Raw genomic sequence first — 20030 nt, 5'->3', positions numbered from 1 at the left:
AAACATGTCAGGATATTGACGTTTGATCTAGCAACTGAATATTTTGATAACTGCCAAATATTTCATTTCAGAATGAATAAAGGACATCTAATCTAAGTGAACATTACTTTACAAAACTGTATTCATAAGTGGCTAATATTTGCAAATCATATCTTCATCATACTACAAACCTAAAAACATAAATATATATTATTAAGATGTGTTTAAATTCCAAGAAAAACATTTTGCTGTCGTTGTTTGTAACGCTGCCCTGACAGTGTAGTTGCGGTTTTGAAATAACAAAGTATTTATGTTATTTATACAATGGTCAAGCAATATAACACAATGAATAACTTAATACAAAAGACAATAATAATAAACATTTATTTAAGACAATGCACATATCTTAATAATCCAAAGTGTATCTTCATTTTGACAGCCAGCCTCTAAAACATTATGACAAAGTTGACAAAATAAATCAGGCATGCATTCATCCAATTTGTTTTCAATTGTCCACGAAATTCTCCAGAAAAATCTGTGAGATGCTTGGTGAATAATTTTAGTTCTTGGATTCCAAAGACATTTCTTTCAATAGCCGCTGCTCCTTACGAAGACGCATTCGCTCCTTAAAGTCTTCCAGCTCTTTTCTCTGTGAGAAGGTAGGTGCAAAGAATTGAATACATATCATATATTGACAATATAATAATCATGTCAACTACATTTCAAAAGCATTGTGATATTTAGTGTGTAGAGATAAGCATTGACAATAAGATACAGGCATTTTGTTGAGAAATATGACTTACATGACGGCTTTCATCTGGGGGGAATATTTCTCTCTGCACATCAGTAGGACATAAAAAAAAGATAATACACACCCATTACTGAAGAAATAAAGCAATGGTTGTAATATTTTTTATCATTCAATGTATGCTACATACCTTCCTCTTAACAATGTATTCTTCAAAATATTCTGCTTGGTTGGATATCCAAAACATTGTCACGGGAAAGGACAGATACAACATCATCTGCTCGGAACAAACAAAAATAATAATGAATACGACACCGGTTGGTGAGTTAACTGTTACACCACAGTGGCTTCAAGCTAAAACAACTAGGTATACTTCATGGTTATACACGTAACAACCGGTAAAAACAATTTCCAATATGAAAAAGCAAGACACTTACCCGGAACATTTCTATTTTAACCCCCATTGTCACATTAATGTAAAGACCTACGATGTGTGTTTACGAAACGAAAGCCGAGGACCTTGAAAGCACTTCCGGGTTTCCGGAAGCTATGCACAGATGCCATGACGCATGCGCTGTACTGAACTCAAAATTACGATTGCGACTACTTAAAATCCTTTTTGAAGTTAAATTATGAATTATGTAAAGTTGGTATATACATTTTATTCCAAAAAATCTCCATCAGACGTTTTGCTTTTTTCTTTTCTTTTCTTTTTTTAGATATGTTGTATGTTCAATCGTCGTCCACTAAGAGGCGCTACACAACAGTGCTTAATGATGCTGCCTTAAAAAATAAAATAAAAATAAACTAAGGCAATCAAATTTAACAATAAATAAATAAAAATAAATCAATGTATCTCGCTTCTACATAATTCACATTAAATGTAGCCTATGACTGACAATATATGATCCAGTTTGTGCTGAGTTTCAGTATGAGTAAACGACTGGTTTATTTTATGTTTCAAGATTTATTTAGGATGACAGTGGGATTCCGGTCCTGTTACTGATTTGTCACAAATTTACTAAAATATTTTGACAAATAAATGAAGTTGTTAAACAATGATTAAACATTAATAACTTATCTGCGTACAACAGTAGTGATTTGTTTATTGTGAACTTTTTTATCTGAATGAAAAGTTGCTTTAGGATTTTACGCAGGTCACGCAGTTTACGACACGTTTTTTACGTCCTGAACTGAAGACCTACGTGTGACGTCACCGACAACGAGAGGTGTTCAGGATCCTCGGAGAGAAAGATCCCGCGCACCCTGGCAACCTGAATAACCCAGGTAAACGCCATCGTTTCCAACATTAGTCTGCTTGCCATGTTGTATCAATGTACCGAGTGGTCGGGCAGGTTGAAACACAGCGACACTGCTGCCAGCGTTTGGCTGGTAACCACAATGCCCGGTGCCCTCCGCAGCCGTTCACTTGCACGGCGGCCTGTTCTGGCGAGCTAACTGGCTAAAGCTAACATGTATTTGTCTGTAAAATGCACAATAACCTCACATCAATTACGTGCTTGGATAGCTTGTTGTGTCTTCGGTCTTTGCTATGAACCCCCCAAAAAGATGAATCGACCTATTAAACGGCGGAAACATTCGTTATAGTCGCCACTATTGCTAGCCTGCTCGTCGAATGTCTTGTGTTGTGGGAGACGGAGATGATGGCGCACACTAAGGCTGAGGAAACTGTCGAGACGACAGTCCTATTACCATTCTATATGAAGCAATTGGCATCAGTTATTGGAGCGTTGCGTCCACAGTATTGACGAAAGATGTGCGTGACTCCATGATGTTTTTTTCACTGACTCCAGAGCAAGCCATTGTCGAGGATGTATGTCTTATGGCCGCATATTTGGACCTTCGCTTATCGTCTTCACTTTACATTAGTTCTGTTTCTTAGCGGTTAGTTAAGGTGACATTTACTCCCTCACAAACAGCGAAGACGTTTGCGTCTTAAGCGCCGTTTGTGATCATTTTAAAGGGGTCTAGGGCAATGACAACAAAGCGACTGGATTGTACATGTTGTTTTCTCATTGACTCGGTCAGTATTTCACACAGGTCTCAATTCAGTACTGTACAAACATTTGGCTGCAGATGATGCGGTCGCTGTGGTCTGTATTTGTCTTCAAGCAATTTGCGGTGAGTATTGGTTCGCCAACATTTGAGTTGCTTTTTATTATCCCTCTATTTATGTGAAACCGTTGATCTGAGATCAACTTATAACCCTGCTCATACAGTGGGCAGTGACAATCAGAGCAACAACAAATGTCTTTGACTAGACACTGTTTATGATAAGTGAACTTGTCGGTGTATGACATGTACATGTTGAGAACAGCGTTGCAAATAGTCTTTGGAAAAACCTTGGTAAATTGTCATAAACACTAGTTATATGTTAAATTACAACCATATTGACAGTCAACCAGTGACAACTAGCTTGACAATTTGTAAACATATTTGCATTTCATATGTACTGGTTGACGAAGATGAGCCTTGTCTCATTGCAATGAGGTAACACTTGTGCTTTTTTGAACACTTTAATTGCTCAGAATGTGGCTCAAGCAGTTTGTTGTCCTGTTGTTGTTCCCTGAGACTCAGCGACTTATCGATTAGTCGATTATAGTCAGCGTCGCATGACAAACACAACATAACTGTGACACTTCAGCTTTAAATAGTACATATTCTTTAATTACTATTTAAGATTTGATCAACTAAATGTGCTGTGATTTGGCTATTAGCTCTAGTTACGTTGTTCAGTCATCCAGATAAGTACAGTTTTCAAAGAATTTGTCCAGGTTTCGTTTTTGTTGGTTCGACAAGCTCTCATTTAGTTGCCATGGTAACACATCTTTGGCCTCGTTTGGAATGACCTCTAAGTGGAGAGTGTGCAGAAATGAGCCGGCATCCTTATAGTGTAAAGAATTAAAATGCCTCCGCTGTTATAGTACCCTTTTAGAGCTTATATTCAGTCACTATCTAAAAGAAAATGAATGTCGTCATTTCACCTGCACCTGAACCCACCAGGATGATTCTGACTAGTTATTGCTGAAAAATTTATGATTTGATTCACTTTTAAAGTAACATACTGTACATTTGGAAAGTGTGGTGGTTGTTGTCACTGGCAGAAAGTGATTTTGATTTTTGTGTGTGTGTGTGCCTGAAGTTGTGTGCCTAACATTCCATTGAAATTTATATTGACTAATATTGACTCAAACACTTTTGGACTAAAACAAAGAGAGTGAAAGCACATTTCTACATACTTCTTCACGTTGGCCTTCATTTGGATAATAATAGTCCATAATTGCATCACCATATATCAAGTGACTCTTTAAAGTTGTTCGTCCAATGCAAAAACTCCAGCTACGTTGTGATAAGGCTTTATTTTCAGTTTTTGTTCCTATTGGCTGCAGGCTCAGCACAGATTTTTTCCAGTTCCTGTATTTTCTGACCAAGTGGACAGTGCACCAGTCCCCTCACAATGTTGTGTCTTTATGTGGATAAATATTACTTACAAAAATGCACTTATTGTGCTGGCCAAAACATGCTGTTTTTTTGTGTATGGTTCACCCTCAAATTTGTCATTGGGTTTCACCACTATAAGTGCAGCTGATGCTAGTTTGTATTCTCCCCCACCAGCTAGTCATATGCATGGAATTTGAAGTATTTTCTGACATCAAATTAAAATCTGAAAACTGCTGTCTTCAGTCAGGACAGACACAAACCCTGAAGTTTGGTGCTTAAATGATAATTCCACTTAAAATGGGATTCTTTTTTGGTTGCGTTGCAGCTTGCAGTGGCTCAACATTTTACCAACCCCCTCCTCTGTGAAGCCTGTCTTCTACTTCCCCCTTCCTCTCAATATCATCACACAGTTTGTCCTCATGTGTAAGTAAAATCCCCCACCCCAACAGTGACGGGGCTGTCAGTGTGGCCTTTCCTTAATTACCCTAGCTTGGTGCGTTGTCACTCCAGCAGCTGCTGTATTGTCTTACGGAATTGTGCTAAGCATGTCGACAAGGACGTAAGCCTGCAAGGCGGCAACAGTCTGCTGGCTCACATAGAGCTGACTTTATTCTATTTTTTGGGAAATAGTTTTGGTTCTATGATGTTACTTTGAAGGTATGCATGTTACATAAAATTAAGTAATCTCAAACCCTGAAATAAGCAACTGTTAATAAAAGTTATTTTTCCCAACTTGAAATGTATCGCAAAAGCATTGTAAATAAATCAATTTCAAGTAGATCAATAATACATAGTGAAATGAAATGGCATTATACACCTCCAGAGCTGTCGAGCTGTGTGTACCTTAATTTCCATATGAATCTTGAATCTCAACAGCCCAGCGGATGTGTTTGATTTGAACATATTTATACAAGCATAGCCTTCAGACAGCTTGTAGGGATTGTCATTAAGATTTTTGCATCAGCTGGGCCTAAATCCTCTGATCCACAGTCTTGTACTTCTACTGTAACACAAACCCAAGTTGTGTTGAGAATGTGTCACAGTGTGATACACGCCTTGAAGCAGCAGGTTTGGTTTCAATGTGACACTAAGAGTTTGAGTTTTGCAATGTCTTTAGACATGATATTACTCCAATTATTATTATTATTTTTTTTTAATTTTAAAATTTTGCTTCTGTGAGCTACTGTGTATCATGACAGTTTTCTTTAAGGCGCCTGTCAAAATAACTTGAATTTGATGTTTCCTCTGCTAAATGACTTTTGGTTTGTGGAGTTGATGCAATGCAGATGAAAAACCACAATAATTCCCACAGAAGGTATGGGAAGTGTATGTGGGGGTGGGGCATGATGAAATGGACAGAGGGAAAGACAAGAAGGGGGTGGGTAGCTAAAGGTGTAACAGACAGAGGAGAGAGCAAGGACCTCAAGCTATTGATGGGGAAGGAGAGGAGGGGTGGTATGAGCAAGCAAGTAGGAGAGCCAGGGGGAGGGAGGAAGGGTGTGTGGGCTGAGACTGCTGAATGAGGAAGCAGCAGAGCCATTTTTACTGTAGAGTAACTACACGCTGATCTGCCTGCGCTAGAGCGGGAGAGAGTGAGCTAGAGGAATAAAGTGTTCCTCTTGGACTCCAATCGAGCCCTCTCTCCCACTCAGCCTGGTGTACCTCTCACTTGCTGCTCGTGTTCATTTAAGTTGGGGAGGCCCAGGAGAGGACACAATGGAGCGAAGAGCCTTCGGCAACTGGGCCGTTGTACTATTGAGAGGGGGATGGGGTAGAGAGAAGACCGGTTCACACAGCTAACACAGCCTGCTGGCTGTAGGCTCCCACAGCCTTCTGGACCCGCTGCTCCCAGACTGGGAGTTTTTTTTTTCCTGGAATTGCCACTGAAAATAATTTTGGACCGCATTTTAAGGATTACTCATCACCCTCTGAGGGATTTAAGGATGCCGATTGTAGCCTGAAGAACAAGTCTTTCTTGTGTTTTGGTTTCCGAGGCAAGAAAAGTGAACTCTCAATGCGATCCTGCCTTTACTTCAGCTCTTTCTATTTTGTGGAGTTCATTGATGGATTACAAAATGCATGCCAAGTCAAACGATTTACTGGATTTTCAAAAGCTGGATGCTCTTCTGGAAAAAATTGCACATTCTGTCTCAGTGAAAAGGTAATTGCACATTGGTGTAAAGCCACTGTTTTGCTTCAGTGTTTAAGTGATTGAAAGTGTATGTACTTCCTCAAACCCTTGTAATTGGAAAAGTAATCGGCTACTTTAAAAACAGCCTTAAGGTATGGTTCTTCAGATGATCATGTGGTTATGAGCCGCGCTTCTTGCCAGACAATGCTGTTTTCAGTTTTTTCCGTGGCTGTCTTGAAGGTAGTATTGTTAACCAGATTTTTTTTAGCTAGAAGCCTGAAACCTACCTCCTGGCGAGAGGGGTCATGTGGGGGAAGGGGTAGTCCAGACTGAAAGTGAGATGTTTGTTTGTCATTGTTGATTTGGAAAAAAAAAGATTCCGAGTACTGGTGGAGTCCAGTTTGTGCACCAGCTGGATGGCTTACCTGAATTCCAGCCCCTTCCTGTTATCCTCTTTCTTGAGTCATGGTTGGGCTATTTCAGATTGTTGATGCGCTCACACACACACACACACACTGACTCACACAAGAGTAATCACAGGGGAACTTTTCAGATGGATCGGAAGAAGTGTATTAATGGAAACAGGGTTTAAAAAGACCAAGATACTAGAGTATGTTTAAAGTTCTGAAATGTTGTCACTGGAACAACTTGGTATGTAGTCTGTCACTGGGGGTGTGAAGGTGGAAGATAGACAATCGAGGCAGGTTTTTTAAAACGTGTTTCACATGGGTCATACATGGGGCAGTAGCTTTTACTGTGTAATTAGCATTACAGATAGCTTCTTAAAACAGCAGGGAGTAGTGGCGGGGGCGTAGGCGGGGCCCCATTTTCTCATCGTGCCTTTAAGATCAGTTCTTGGGTGAAACTTGGTGAAGTATCCTTCTGCAGTTGGAACCATAGCTGATCCTGTGAGAATTCACTTCATGTTTGCTGTAGACACAAACAGTTTTGCGAGAATAAACCTGCATTATTTTCCTTCCGTCTGTGTTTTGTGGGGTAGAGCTGTATTTCATTAATAAGAATGAGAAAACCTTTTGCACTGTGTTGTGTTTTTTTATCATTTCACACTGCTTGTAAGGTTGTTATGTAATGGATCAACTGGATTCCTATTCACCTTTCAATTTAATTATTCAGAGGGATTATCCAAGGTGTCCAATGCCGGTCAAGGCTGATGGTTCCTTTCATCATGCCCCAGTCTTTAATAAGACACATGGAAGCGTGTGAGCAAGAGAGTATTGTCTGCAGCCAATGCCCTTGTCACTATAATGCAATTAATTATTCATCTGTTTGCTTTCAAGACAAACCAAGGCCAGTCTTCGAAACTCATGTTTGGGTCTGGATATAAATTATTCATTGTTGACTACTTGACACAGGGTTTCATATTTGTCCTGATGTTGTCCTCATTGTCGGTGGGACATTTTGCTGAGGACATTTCCTAAAATACGATGTGTGCCACTCACTGTGGTAACCAGATCCACCTCCCACATTCCACTGCAGTCTGAGGTGATGTATGTCAAGGTCAAAGGTCAACAGCTATGCCAAAGCTTTGAACATTCTAGGACAAACATCAGTAGGAAGTAGGCCAAGATAAGATGTGGGGCTGAAAAGAGTCATTGAAATTCACCAATACTGTCTTGTTGTTTGGTGTAATTCCTTGATATAAGCAATGAGACAGAACTTGTAAGGTCATATCAAGCATGTGGCACTGAAAATCTAACTAGGTTTGGAATATTTCGGTACCGAAATTGTGATGTAGATGTTTGCCACTGTTACTGTTGAGGACCATCTGCCACCTCAGCATAATGTTCCCCACACTGGTTGAATGGCAGCTGGAGCAGTTTCATATTACAGCTCTTTTTTCAGATCATCTTCAGGCACCAGGTACTATTGATACGTCAGATAACCTTAGCCATCTGTGACCTTTTTCCCATGTTGGTCGGAAATGATGTCTCATCTTTCTCTAGCCTTTGGCACAAAGCAAAACTTAGGGTCAAAGGCCTTCTAATCTTGATTTGTCACTGACTGCTGATATTGACTTGCTCATTGGTGTGCTGAGTCTTAACATAATACCATCACAGTAACCAGACCGAATTGGTTGGGAGCAATGTCACAATTGATCGAGCTGGTTTTATTTGGTTGTAATAACAGCTCGGTGTCACATTCAGCCACATATAGAGCGAGAGGATCAGTGGTCACTGATGTTTTACTTGAACTACTACTGTCATCACTCTTGGGCAGAATGAGGATATAGCTGTGTCTAGTAAGGAAGTGGGTGTTTTAACTGGTATTCCCTGAAATCTCATGGTCATTTGTGGGGAAAAATAGAGTTGTGAGTGAATCTTCAGCAGCTTGTTTGTTGGGAGGTTGGGGAATTCTTGCTTTCATTATGGGAAAGAATCTTGTGACTTGTTTGATAGCTCCAATGTTGAGCTTGTGAAATGTAACCTGACCATCTCTTCTGGAGTTTGTCCTTTGAGCTCCTTGTTAGACACGGCCTGAAAACATCTACAGGACACAGACCTGGTGACGTCCACATGGAATACAGAAACGTAATTCTTCTCAGTGGGAGAGTGACTGCACTCCCCAACTCTCTCTCACAAAGACCAGTCAGGTCCCGAGGTTTGGAATGAATACCAGTGCCATTGTGGGATTTTGCAATTTTTCTAGTTGTAAATATGTAATTAGATTAGTAAGAATCCTCAACTTCAGTGTATGTTCCTTTGACATGACATTCAACGTCTACAGGTTTGAAAAATATTTCAAAATGACACATTTTCATCCTTTATAAATACTGCAGAGAATCTTTCTCTGCTCTATTGAAAGTGCCTGTGGCAGGAAGCGCTGATCATGTGGTGCACAAACTGGCTCCCTCTTCTCAGAAGTGAGTCATCAGGAATGAGATTAATCACAGATCCGAACAGTGGTGTGTTTCTCTTTAAGGCTGTCTTCCGGAGGTACATGTCACTGACTAGTAGTCGGGCCCAGCCTCCCCAAAAATTGAGGCCCCATTCAAATGTCAGTTTGTCAATCAGTACGCAGTCTATTTGTTTAGGATCACACGAGTACATTTGGAAATGAGTCTATCATCAGTTGGTCCCGTGCTGTGCTTTCTTTCTCCTTAATATTGAGGCCTCTGGTTTTCTGGAAAATGATTTTTTTGTTGGATTGTGCTGCGTAGGGGAACACGATGTCCCTCAGCTGTCGAATGACACCAACTCTGTTGACCCCTCTCATATTCTAAGAAAGCTCAAAACTATCCCTGGTCTTGAGACTTTGGTGTGTGGATACCAATAAAGCAAACATCTAACACTTAACTCTTATCAGGAGCTGAATCTTTCCATCTACATTCCTCTGAAAGCATCTCAGATCTCTTCTAATCTCTGCTTAGAGCAACATTTTTGACAACTGTGTCTTGTACAGTGCCAATGTTCTGAACCAATGTGGTGCTAGAGTTAAATAATACATGTATATTTATATATATGTGCTCTTTAAATTCATTTTTATCACCAGAGGTAGAAGAATAATGTGTAAATGCTAGTACTTTCCTATTTATTGTTAGAAAATATATCATTTTCCAAGAGTAAATATGCATCTCTTGTGACATGGTTGATTTTAGTTTTTGTCATCTCGCTCAGTTATTCCACAAATCATCCTGAGGGTGTTCATGAGGGGTATAATGACATTCTTTTCACCACAACAACAGCAGTTCATCTTAACATTCAGACCTGATGTACCTTAGGTATTCAATATTGGCCAATATGCTTTGATACTAAGCAGGAGTTTATGTTGTTTCAATGTGAATATATCCAATAAATGTGGACTTGCACTTTTGTTGCACTTTTTGTCATGTCAAAAGTCCATCATTTAGTTCCGTTTAGAAGGTGTGTTCATGGTTTTGCTTCATATTTTTGATTTGATGCTTATCAGAAATATTATTGCGGTTCACAATACTACGTAAAAGAAGAAGGCAACTGTGTATATTTTTAACTTGAGGTGGACTGTGGTTATCTGTTAGGTATAGTGGTATTTGTTACATGTTTTCTTTTAATTCTCTTCTGTGTTAAAATGATTTATGAAGTATTATTATTATACTGTATGTAAGCTTATATTTGTGCTTGACCGTAAAGTCATTCATTCACACCTGATGTATCCAAGCTTGCAACATGAGTCAGAGCTTTGCACTTGTTTTTACTGATCTAAGTGTGTCGATGGTGGTACTTGACCTGAAGTTATTGGGTGTATTTGACTGTTGATTTTGTGCCTCTTAAAATTAAGTTACAAAATGAAATAATTACAGACTGGAGCTTCAAAAACACTGTCTCTTCCCTGCAGAGAGTCCAGCGAGGAGTGCAATGGGATCAGTGGTGCTCTGTCAGTGGAGTCTGTGCCGGGGCCAAGACTAAACTGGTGTCCTGCCAACACCACAACCCCTGCCCCTGCTCTAGCTCCCGCTCCGGGGCCCGAGCCAATGCCCAACCCAGTGAGAATGAGGGACGGCCTGGAGGTTGCGCAGATGTCGGGCAGCAGCAGTAGCCAGGGGCAGGCCCAGCAAATGGGCAATCCCCCACCTCCAGAGTACATCAGCATGGATCGGCCTAAACGTCAGACCAATCAGCTGCAGTACCTGCTGAAGGTGGTGGTGAAGACCTTATGGAAGCACCAGTTCGCCTGGCCCTTCCAGTCCCCAGTGGATGCAGTCAAACTCAACTTGCCAGTGAGTATTGTTTTCACGTGACAATGACCAGTGGTCCAATATATGCAGTTAAGGAACATTTATTTCGTGTTATCGGTGTGTTTTTTTTTTTAAATGTGCTGTGCTTTTTCTATTGGAAGACAACAGAAGTTAACTGTTAAAAAAGTAAACCACTCGTGCTTAGCAACTTCTCCTTTATTCAAATTGAACTAGGAATGTTTGCCTTTGCTGTGGAGTGGCATGATAAATATCATTCAAAACCTGAACTGCATAACTAAGTAAATACAGAAATGAGATAAACAATCAAGTGTTATTGTAGTGGGTGCAATTTATGTGTATTAGGACGCATTTTTATTTATTTGTTTAAGTTTGCATTTCCTCTTTTTTCAATGTTGAATGTGGTTCAATAAACCCTTTGAATTTTGTTTTTGAATCTGGAGTGGCAATATACTGTATATGTTATGTGAAGTACGAGTAAGTAATTCATGTGATTTTAGCCTGCCTTTTTATGCTTTTTTTGCCAGGTGATTCATGTTTAAAATGTATATAAATGATACTTAATTCAGCATTAGACACAGCACGATTGATGTTGTCGAGTAGTGTGATTTTTATTTTTATTTTTTTAAGACACTGGTTTAAGTTGTTGTTTCTGTGATTCTCCAGGATTACTATTCAATAATCAAAAACCCAATGGACATGGGAACAATCAAGAAAAGGCTTGAGAACAGTTACTACTTGAATGCCCAAGAATGTATCCACGATTTCAACACAATGTTTACCAACTGCTACATGTACAACAAGGTAAATCAAATAAGATGAAAATGGAGTGGTGGCCATGTTTTGTTTTTTTTTTGCTTAAAACTGTGTTGTCATTCTGCAGCCTGGTGATGACATAGTCCTCATGGCAGAGTCTTTAGAGAAGGCTTTTATCCAGAAGCTCCATGACATGCCTAAGGAAGAGACCGAGATTGTTGTCATGACTGGGAAGGGCCGGGGCCGTGGCCGGCGAGAAGCAGGTTTGTTCTCATCCTTGGCAAGCTCTTTGCTCGTCATGCCCCATAATGATACATAATGGTTTTCTGTTCTTGTATCCAGGTATCACCTTAAAACCAGGGGCCATTATTGATTCTCCATCATCAACCCCACAAACAAGGGGTCTGTCCAACCTCTCTGCTGTACCACAGATTAGAGGCACAGTGCAGGGGCCACCTTTGCTACCTCCCCAGACTCAAATGCAGGCTCTCTCCCACGTCCCCCCTCTGTTAACAAACCATGCACAACAGCTCAGTGTACCCTACTCCTTAAATCCATCGGACTGTGCGCCTCAACTTCCCATCATGACTTCTGTGCCTCCCCCTGGTCAAACGGCCCTCCCACCCATACAGAGCGCTGCCCCTATGCTGCAAAATCCTATCACCATGACCAAAGTAAGTGTAACCTGTGACATGATGCATCTTTTCCCCCCTTGAATGTTCACCCATTTCATCATTGAATATTTATTTGAATCATCTAACAAGTTCCTTGTTTTATTGTATTGAGTTTTACGGGGTTGTTTTTTTTTTTCTTGACCTTACAAGTCAGGCTCCACAACAAAGACCTTGAATTCTCCTGTCTGTGTTTTCATCTGTGAAGAAAATGTTGACAAACACCACACTGTCTACTCTTTGTTTACCGTTGCTTTTTTTTCTGTTTGATTGTCCAGCCAAGAAAGAGCCAGAAAAGAAAAGCGGACACCACAACACCAACGGCGAACGACCAACTAAGCGAGTCTTCCCCCGTCGAGTCCAAGTCAGGAAAGATACTGCCGAGGCGAGAAAGCGCCAGGCCGACCAAAGTCATGAAGAAGGAGGCGCCGGACTCTCAGCACCATATAGTCATGGGATTGGGCTTGAGTGGGACCAGTGGAAGTCACAGTCCCAAACCCCAAGATCAGCTGGGCTACTGTGCTAGTCTGGTCAGGGACATGTTATCAAAGAAACACGCCGGTTATGCCTGGCCGTTCTACAAACCCGTTGATGTAGATGCACTGGGATTACACGATTATCACGACATCATCAAACATCCCATGGACCTCAGCACCATCAAGGTGTGTTCACAGAGCCTTATGCCATTGGAATATCTCTCTCTTCTTGCCTTTCCCACTTGGCGTGAGAAAGTAATTGGTATCCTGAATGTGCTTAACAGGCCAAGCTGGAAAACAGGCAATACCGGGATCCTCAGGAGTTTGCTGCTGATGTGCGATTAATGTTTTCAAACTGCTACAAGTACAACCCCCCAGACCATGAAGTGGTTTCCATGGCACGCAAGTTACAGGTACATCTGTTTGGGTTCGGAGCCTGAAGCCCGTCCATTGGCTGTCGCAAGAGACTGAGGAGTGAATAAAAACAAATGCTTAGTTTGCTGTGTCAATTCTTTTTCAACGCTTCTGTGTCATCGCTTGGTGACACAGTGTTTGTGTGTGTCTGCATGTGTTTTGTTAGATTCATAATATCTGCGGCTTTGAACACCACTATTTGAATGCTTAAAAAATTTTGAGCCTTACCGGCGTGGACAGTGTTTTTTTATTTTCATGTTATTATTGTAGTGTATTTAGTTTTCCCAACATTTTCTGCTCCGTTTCTTCGAGGCTTTACCTGTAATTCAGTTGTGTCCCATTATCAATGGATTTTGACAACAACAATAAACCATTTTTATGTAGGAAAGATTCAAAGAAGCTAGGAAATGATTTAGTTTACTCTTGATTGTAGAGTGCTGGAGAAGATTTTTGTGGTCTGGCTTTTAAGGAACTCAAGGGGAGTTTTTAAAGTGGTCATTTATAGTCTTTCATCCACTTAAGGGTAGACGTAATCTTCATAGGTTTCGATTCAGACTACCATAATCTCTGAGATCTGTTAGCGGTGTACTTGTTGGTTAAAGTTTCTTTGTGTTACGACAGAAATCCTGGAGATTCTAACCTCTTCTTTTCGACGACAGGATGTTTTCGAGATGCGCTTTGCCAAAATGCCTGATGAACCAGAGAGCAAGGCAATTGTCTCTGCCCCCACTGCTGCTCTCCATCACCCCGCCCCAGTCAAGCCCCAGCCTCCTCTGAGCCAAGTGGCCTCCTCTTCAGACAGCTCCAGTGACTCATCGTCGGAGTCCGAGTCTTCCTGGGACGACTCGGAAGAGGAAAGAGCTCAGAGGTTGGCAGAGCTCCAGGAACAGGTCAGAAACCAGGAACATTTGGTGTGACATTGCACTTCTAGTCTTTCACTCAGTGGCCCTCGATAACAAGTACTGTTGTCTCCTTTTACAGCTGAAGGCTGTCCATGAGCAGCTGGCTGCCCTGTCCCAACCACAGGCCAGCAAACCAAAGAAAAAAGAGAAGGATAAGAAAGAGAAGAAGAAAGACAAACACAAAAAGAAAGCAAGCGTGCCTGGCCTTGACGACATCCAGGATGCGACACCTGTTTTACAGATGTCGAAGAAGAACAAGACCAGTAACAACAACAAAGACCTTTCCAAAAAGAGGAAGTAGGTTTTTTTTTCCAGATAATTTCACAGTCGATTTAAGTGAACCTCACTGGGGCTTTTTGCTTATTTGACGTGGTGTCATTTTAGTTCGAATGAATGTGGGGAATCTGAAGAAATGAAACCGCTTTTATTACTCATTTTTACATCTGTGGTCCACGGAAAAATTGGCTAATGGAATCTATCACATCCAATAAAAGAAGTTAGTGAGTCTGCAGTATTGGACCTCACAGTCTGTTCCAGCTGCTGATCTTATGATCTTGTCACACTCTAATTGTTAGTCAAGTGACCAGAAGTGGAGAGTAACAAGGTACCATTAACTCAGTGTCGTAATAAACTGCAGTTTTCTAGTATTTGTACTCATTTTGTGGGAACCTTTCCTCTCAACATGATGGTAGTTATCTGTACTTCATTTTCACTGCGTTTCTCCACTACTTTCAGTCTCTTAAAGACTGATTTAAAATCAATCGTCTTTGAAGAGAAAGAGCATGTGTTTGTGTCAGAGCTCAGCCATCAATTGTCTTTCGGTGTACGACTTCGCAGTGGTTTTACACTTTTTATTTGGAAACACCCCTGTCTCGTACGCACCTCCTTCAGCATGTGCACTCAAACGCAACAGGGTTAAACATAAAAAAACCCAGTTGTCTTTAGTTTAAGTATTTCATTCCATGTTTATTGAGTGGGTCAAGAAAGAAATTATTTTGCTGTTTTCCAACTTCAGTGTTTATTTGAGAGATTATTACAGAAATTCACATTATAAGTGATTTTCCAACTGTCTCTACTTGTAAAGTGGTCGTTGTCTGTGCTCTGGTGTCAGAACTTGGCTCAATATCTAGATTTTGAAACGTCAAAATATTGAACTCGCGTGTGATTCTGTATTTGGGGAGTTTTAGCGGTCTGTCTTAACCCATGAACGCTTTGTTTTTCAGTAAAAAAGAGGGTGTGAAAAACACTCATCCCACCAATGTGCAACATGTCCCTGGCTCGGAGGACGACATCGGGGCGGGAGGGTCAGCTGTGGCGGGCGAGAAGTGCAAGCCTATGACCTACGAGGAGAAGAGGCAGCTCAGCTTGGACATCAACAAACTTCCCGGTGACAAACTTGGCCGTGTGGTTCATATCATCCAGTCAAGAGAGCCCTCACTCAAGAACTCCAACCCGGATGAGATTGAGATTGACTTTGAAACACTAAAGCCTTCCACTCTGCGCGAGTTGGAGAGATATGTTTCCCTCTGTCTACGCAAGAAGAAGAAGGGTGGAGGTTTGTCTTGTGTTTTTTCTTTTTTAAATCCCACCCTCAGTTGTTGAATTTTCACATATTTTATTCGGGTTGAAAATGTCAAGGTTGAAAAGTGTTTCTTTTTCCTTTCAGCTGACAAACCTTTGGATTCGTTGGCTGCCTCCAAAAAGACTGGCTCCTCCTCCGACAGCAGCGGCTCCAGCTCAGACAGTGAAGCTGAGGCAGCAGGTCGGTCCACTGGAGAATGAATAACAATGAAAGTTGTGCATTTACTTATCAAGCCTCGATTCTGTTTCCCACAGCGAAGCAGCAGAAGAAAAAGGGACACTCTTCAAAGGAGGGCAAGAAAACGAACCATCACAGTCAGGTTCCTCCTGCTCCAACTGGGCTTCAATCGCAGCCTGTTGGCTTTCAGCCCAACAACCAGATGAAGCAGCATCAGCCTTCTCCTGCAGGCTTTGTGCCTCCTCCTCCCGTCACCGCTCTGGAGTCTTCACAAATGTTGGAAAATGCCTTCGACTCCCTGCCTTCTTTCGGCCAGCCACTCATGCACCTGTCACACCAAACCGGCAACTCCTCCTCTCCTGCACCACCACACCTTAATGCTCACTCGGGGGCGCCAGTGTCCCCGGAGACGCACCCGTTCCTCAACCAACATCCCGTCCTCACGTCGCCAGGTAGGCTTTTTCACTGCTACAGAAGTTTCTGTGAGATTGTCAAGAAAACCAAGGGCGAGCGACTGAGCTAAAACACTTGTCTAGGAGTTGTGAAACCAAACTTAAATAGTTGATGTTGAATTACCTATGGAGACTCAAAATTCAACTTGGCTACTTTCAGCAAATACTGTTTCTACGAGAAATACTTCCAGGAGTCCACGAGACTTATGTATTCATTATATATTTGAGACAATATTCTTTTTCCCTGACCTTGTGATTCGGAAGTCTGAGCCTAATTCAGCCTCTGATTCAGCTCATGTACATTTAAATAGACTGATTCTACCAAAAAGAAAGTGTTGTTGAGAGTGAAGATTGAGTAAAAGCCAGAGAGAGGGAAACGTAACAAGCACATGTCACGAGTCACAGATAAAGCGACGCAGGTGCAATCCGTTTTATCTTGTTATTTTGCTATTAACATGTTGGTCATGTGCTCTGATGGGTTGCAGAGTTGTAGAGGACCATTAACACGCATCACTTTCTGCATGTCACAGTTATAAAAATCATTGATATTATGAGTCGTATTGTCACAAGTTCATTAATTAATTAATCATAATAAGTGTGTTAAAATATTTTTATCAAATGTAATTGTTTTAATTTAATTTAATTTAATTTAATTGAACAGTTTGCTCTCCAGACAGCAGGGAACCTTTGTAAGAGCAGGAGTTCCTGGTCCACTGATCCCACTGATGCACAAGACACGTGGCAGCTAGGATGATAACATCAACAACAAACATGGAGGAATCCCTGAACCAAAGCAAACAAAAGCATCTGTTTGCTTTTGTTCAGGGAGGTTTTTCACTACACAATGGCCAGAGTTTCCACTACTCTGAATGGACTTGAAATTCTTATGACATTGAAATTCTTATACAAATATTTCCAAGACATTAAAAGAGCTCTAGTTTAAATAAGGTGATATTAAAACTTGAATATAGCCACCATCCTGATTTATTGTGCTATTGTCAAACTGATGCAAAATAAACAATAGTTTGTTGTTTAAATGTATGTATGGGTCCATCATTTGATTCAGTAATATACCAAATTCATTCAAATTGAAAAATGTGGCTTCTTGGGGTAAATATTATTATAAGTTTAAACTGCAGTTGAGATTAATGAATCACAAATTCTCTAATTACATTATTTTTTTTAATGAAATCCCACCCCTAATTGTCATATAACCTTCATGATATCTTCATGAAAGTGAAGCAGTACTTGACTTTATTGTGAGAAATAATTTGATACAGGATTATTTCCTCCTTGACACTGTGTCTTTTGATGGTCTTTTATACTTCTGAATAGTTTTATCGAAATAGTTGAGTTATTTAACTCGGAACATGACATTTGAACTGCTCAGTTCAAAGATACACTTTGCTGCATATGACATTGTTTTGTGAATGCGCAGGCTTATGTACAATAAACAATAGAAACATTTGTCTCAGTCTGCTACAGTTGACAGGTGTGATTCTTGACTCATCAGTTTTTTTCCCTCCTTCACCAGCCTTGCACAGCTCCATGCCTCAGCAGCCTTCCCGACCCAGTCACAAGGCGGCACCTCTTCACCCCAAGTTCCTCCAGCAGCAGCAGCAGCAGCAGCAGCAGCAGCAGCAGCCGCCTCCTCAGAACCCGCCAGCCCTGCAGCAACAGCAACCACCACCACAGCAGCCGCCACAGCAGCCGCCACAGCAGCCGCCACAAGCGCTCCAGCTGCAACCAGCAGCACCTCAGTCTCATCAGCTCCCGCAGCAGATCCTCCAGGCCGCTCAGCCTTTGCACCAGAGGCCGATGTCACCCCCAACCATCACCCCCCAGGGCTTGCTGTCTTCTCAGCCTCCCCAGATGTTGCTGGAGGACGATGAAGAGCCTGCCTTGTCGGCCACTTTGAACCCGGTGCAGTTGTATCTGCAGCATTTCCAGCAGGCCTGTCAGCCCCAGCAGTCCCTGCAGTCCCTCCAAACTCAGGCCCGGCAACAACAACAACAACAACAACAACAGCAGCAGCAGCAGCAGCAGTCAGGACAGGCGTCTCTGCTGCAGCCCGCCCCGGCCCAGCCTCAACTCCCCTCTCATAAGACGCTGCCTCCCCCCCAGCTCTCGGTCCAGGTCCCGGCTCCAGCCACCCCGCAGCTTCAAGCTCCGACCCAGCAGATGCCCCTCCAGCAGCCTCGCCACATGCACACTCAGCAGCAGCCACAAGTGCCGCCGCTGAACTTCGAGCAAGCGCCCGGGCTCGCGGGCCCGACCCAGGCTTTGCAACACAAGGTTCCCATGGCGACCAACAAAGCACAGCAGATCATCCAGCAGCAAGAGCAGCCGACTCCTCGCCCAACTAAGACTGAGTCTTTCATGGCTGGTTAGTCCCATTGCTTCGAGTCCCGAGCAGCCCCACGTCCGCCTTGTTTGAAAATACCTCTGTTCTCGACAGGTCATCTGCGGGATAATCCGTCTCCTCTCATGATGCACTCGCCGCAACTCCCCCAGTTCCCACCCGTGTCGCACCACTCCCCACCTCACCATATGCAGCCCAAAAAGGTGAGAGGTCGACGACCTTAAGTGGACGATGGGTAGAATTCCCTTTCAATATCTATTTCCTTGCCGTGTAGCAGAGGCCCCCTGGTGGTCAAGCGCTGAAGGAGGAGAAGCTTCCCCCGTCACCAGTGATGAGAGGAGAGCCCTTCAACCCGGCCATGAGACCGGACCATCTCAAACACCCCGACAACAAACCGTCTCAGCTCAGCCACAGCCAACAGAGTGAGCACCGCGACCTCCCCTGAGCCTCTCTTGTCCCTTGAAAACTGAAAATATTGAACAGATTTGCTGTTTGCTCCAAGCAGATCTGAAGTCTGTGGAGAGCTCGCGACCTGTCATCCGCTCCTCTGAGCCCAGTGGGCCCCCGCCTCCCCTGCAAGACAAGGAGAAGTTCAAACAGGAGTCAAAGCCACACTCCGCTCCCAAGAAGTCGCAGGGCAACGTAAGCACCCCAGCATTCCTTCTACCCCTCTGTAGTTCCTCACAGCTTCTGTAAGCTTCACCTGCTGTTTCCGTCCTCAGGATGTGAAACTGAAGAACATGGGCTCATGGGCCAGCCTGGCACAGAAGTCCTCGTCGGCACCCATGTCTGCGGTGAAGTCGTCCAGCGACAGTTTCGAGCAGTTTCGCCGGGCCGCCCGCGAGAAGGAGGAGCGGGAGAAAGCTCTGAAGGCCCAAGCCGAGCAGGCGGAGAAGGACAGGATACGCCGGGAGCAGGACAAGACACGGTGAGCGGAGAGAAGAAACTTGTCTTTTAAAAGATGGTGTTTTGTCAACATCTGAAAAAATAATTATTTTAACTTGTGTGATTGCTCCGCAGTCGGGATGAGGACGACATCATGGAGACCAGCAGGAGGGTGCACGAGGAGCCGCGCCGGCGCCAGGAGCCACCGCAGCAGCAGCAGCAGCACATCTCAGCACCTCCACAGCAGCAACCGCAGCAGCAGCAGCAGCCAGAGCCTCAGCTGCTGCCGGTGCAACCGCCTCCACCGCCCCCCACCCCGCCTCAGCCTGCCGCACAAAACCCC

The 20030-nt window shown here is 42.7% G+C and overlaps 2 protein-coding genes across 4 annotated transcripts in view; one reads left to right on the top strand and one right to left on the bottom strand.

Moving 5' to 3' along the window:
- Window positions 1–341: 341 nt before the first annotated feature.
- LOC128751444 (protein PET100 homolog, mitochondrial) lies at window positions 342–1277 on the bottom strand. Its single transcript, XM_053852441.1, has 4 exons — window positions 1165–1277; window positions 918–1004; window positions 783–815; window positions 342–628 (listed from the first exon to the last, which is right to left on the bottom strand). Exons 1-4 carry the CDS (start codon window positions 1189–1191, stop codon window positions 539–541), a joined length of 237 nt encoding a protein of 78 aa, XP_053708416.1. The 5' UTR covers window positions 1192–1277; the 3' UTR covers window positions 342–538.
- A 656-nt stretch (window positions 1278–1933) lies between these two features.
- brd4 (bromodomain containing 4) overlaps window positions 1934–20030 on the top strand; it is a 20356-nt gene continuing 2259 nt past the window's right edge. Inside the window, exons 1-18 of one of the 3 annotated variants that reach the window (XM_053851550.1) lie at window positions 1934–2014; window positions 10653–11034; window positions 11677–11814; window positions 11894–12029; window positions 12109–12440; window positions 12716–13099; window positions 13198–13326; window positions 13987–14217; window positions 14309–14526; window positions 15453–15784; window positions 15896–15991; window positions 16066–16440; window positions 17975–18826; window positions 18899–19005; window positions 19077–19224; window positions 19308–19444; window positions 19525–19730; window positions 19823–20030. The exon at window positions 19823–20030 is cut by the window's right edge and continues 60 nt beyond it. In XM_053851550.1, the coding sequence (XP_053707525.1) occupies window positions 10789–11034; window positions 11677–11814; window positions 11894–12029; window positions 12109–12440; window positions 12716–13099; window positions 13198–13326; window positions 13987–14217; window positions 14309–14526; window positions 15453–15784; window positions 15896–15991; window positions 16066–16440; window positions 17975–18826; window positions 18899–19005; window positions 19077–19224; window positions 19308–19444; window positions 19525–19730; window positions 19823–20030 (4275 nt within the window). In that variant the 5' untranslated portion in view covers window positions 1934–2014; window positions 10653–10788. Of the gene's footprint in view, window positions 2015–5714; window positions 6351–10652; window positions 11035–11676; window positions 11815–11893; window positions 12030–12108; window positions 12441–12715; window positions 13100–13197; window positions 13327–13986; window positions 14218–14308; window positions 14527–15452; window positions 15785–15895; window positions 15992–16065; window positions 16441–17974; window positions 18827–18898; window positions 19006–19076; window positions 19225–19307; window positions 19445–19524; window positions 19731–19822 lie in introns of those variants that run through there. The other 2 variants (XM_053851549.1, XM_053851548.1) reach the window with 2 other exon arrangements.

Source organism: Synchiropus splendidus, chromosome 19, assembly GCF_027744825.2.
Source record: "Synchiropus splendidus isolate RoL2022-P1 chromosome 19, RoL_Sspl_1.0, whole genome shotgun sequence".
NCBI classification, from domain to species: Eukaryota; Metazoa; Chordata; class Actinopteri; order Syngnathiformes; family Callionymidae; genus Synchiropus; species Synchiropus splendidus.
The sequence above is the reverse complement of the archived record's forward strand: the minus strand, read 5'-3'. Positions and strand labels throughout refer to the sequence as shown.

Bases quoted from the DNA above. Each gene is read 5' to 3' on its own strand.
- LOC128751444 (XM_053852441.1), bottom strand. From the start codon at position 1,191: ATGGGGGTTAAAATAGAAATGTTCCGG. The intron at 1,005-1,164 runs GTAAGTGTCTTG...TGTTCCGAGCAG, and splicing joins TTAAAATAGAAATGTTCCGG to ATGATGTTGTATCTGTCCTT. The intron at 629-782 runs GTAAGTCATATT...ACCTTCTCACAG, and splicing joins CCCCAGATGAAAGCCGTCAT to AGAAAAGAGCTGGAAGACTT.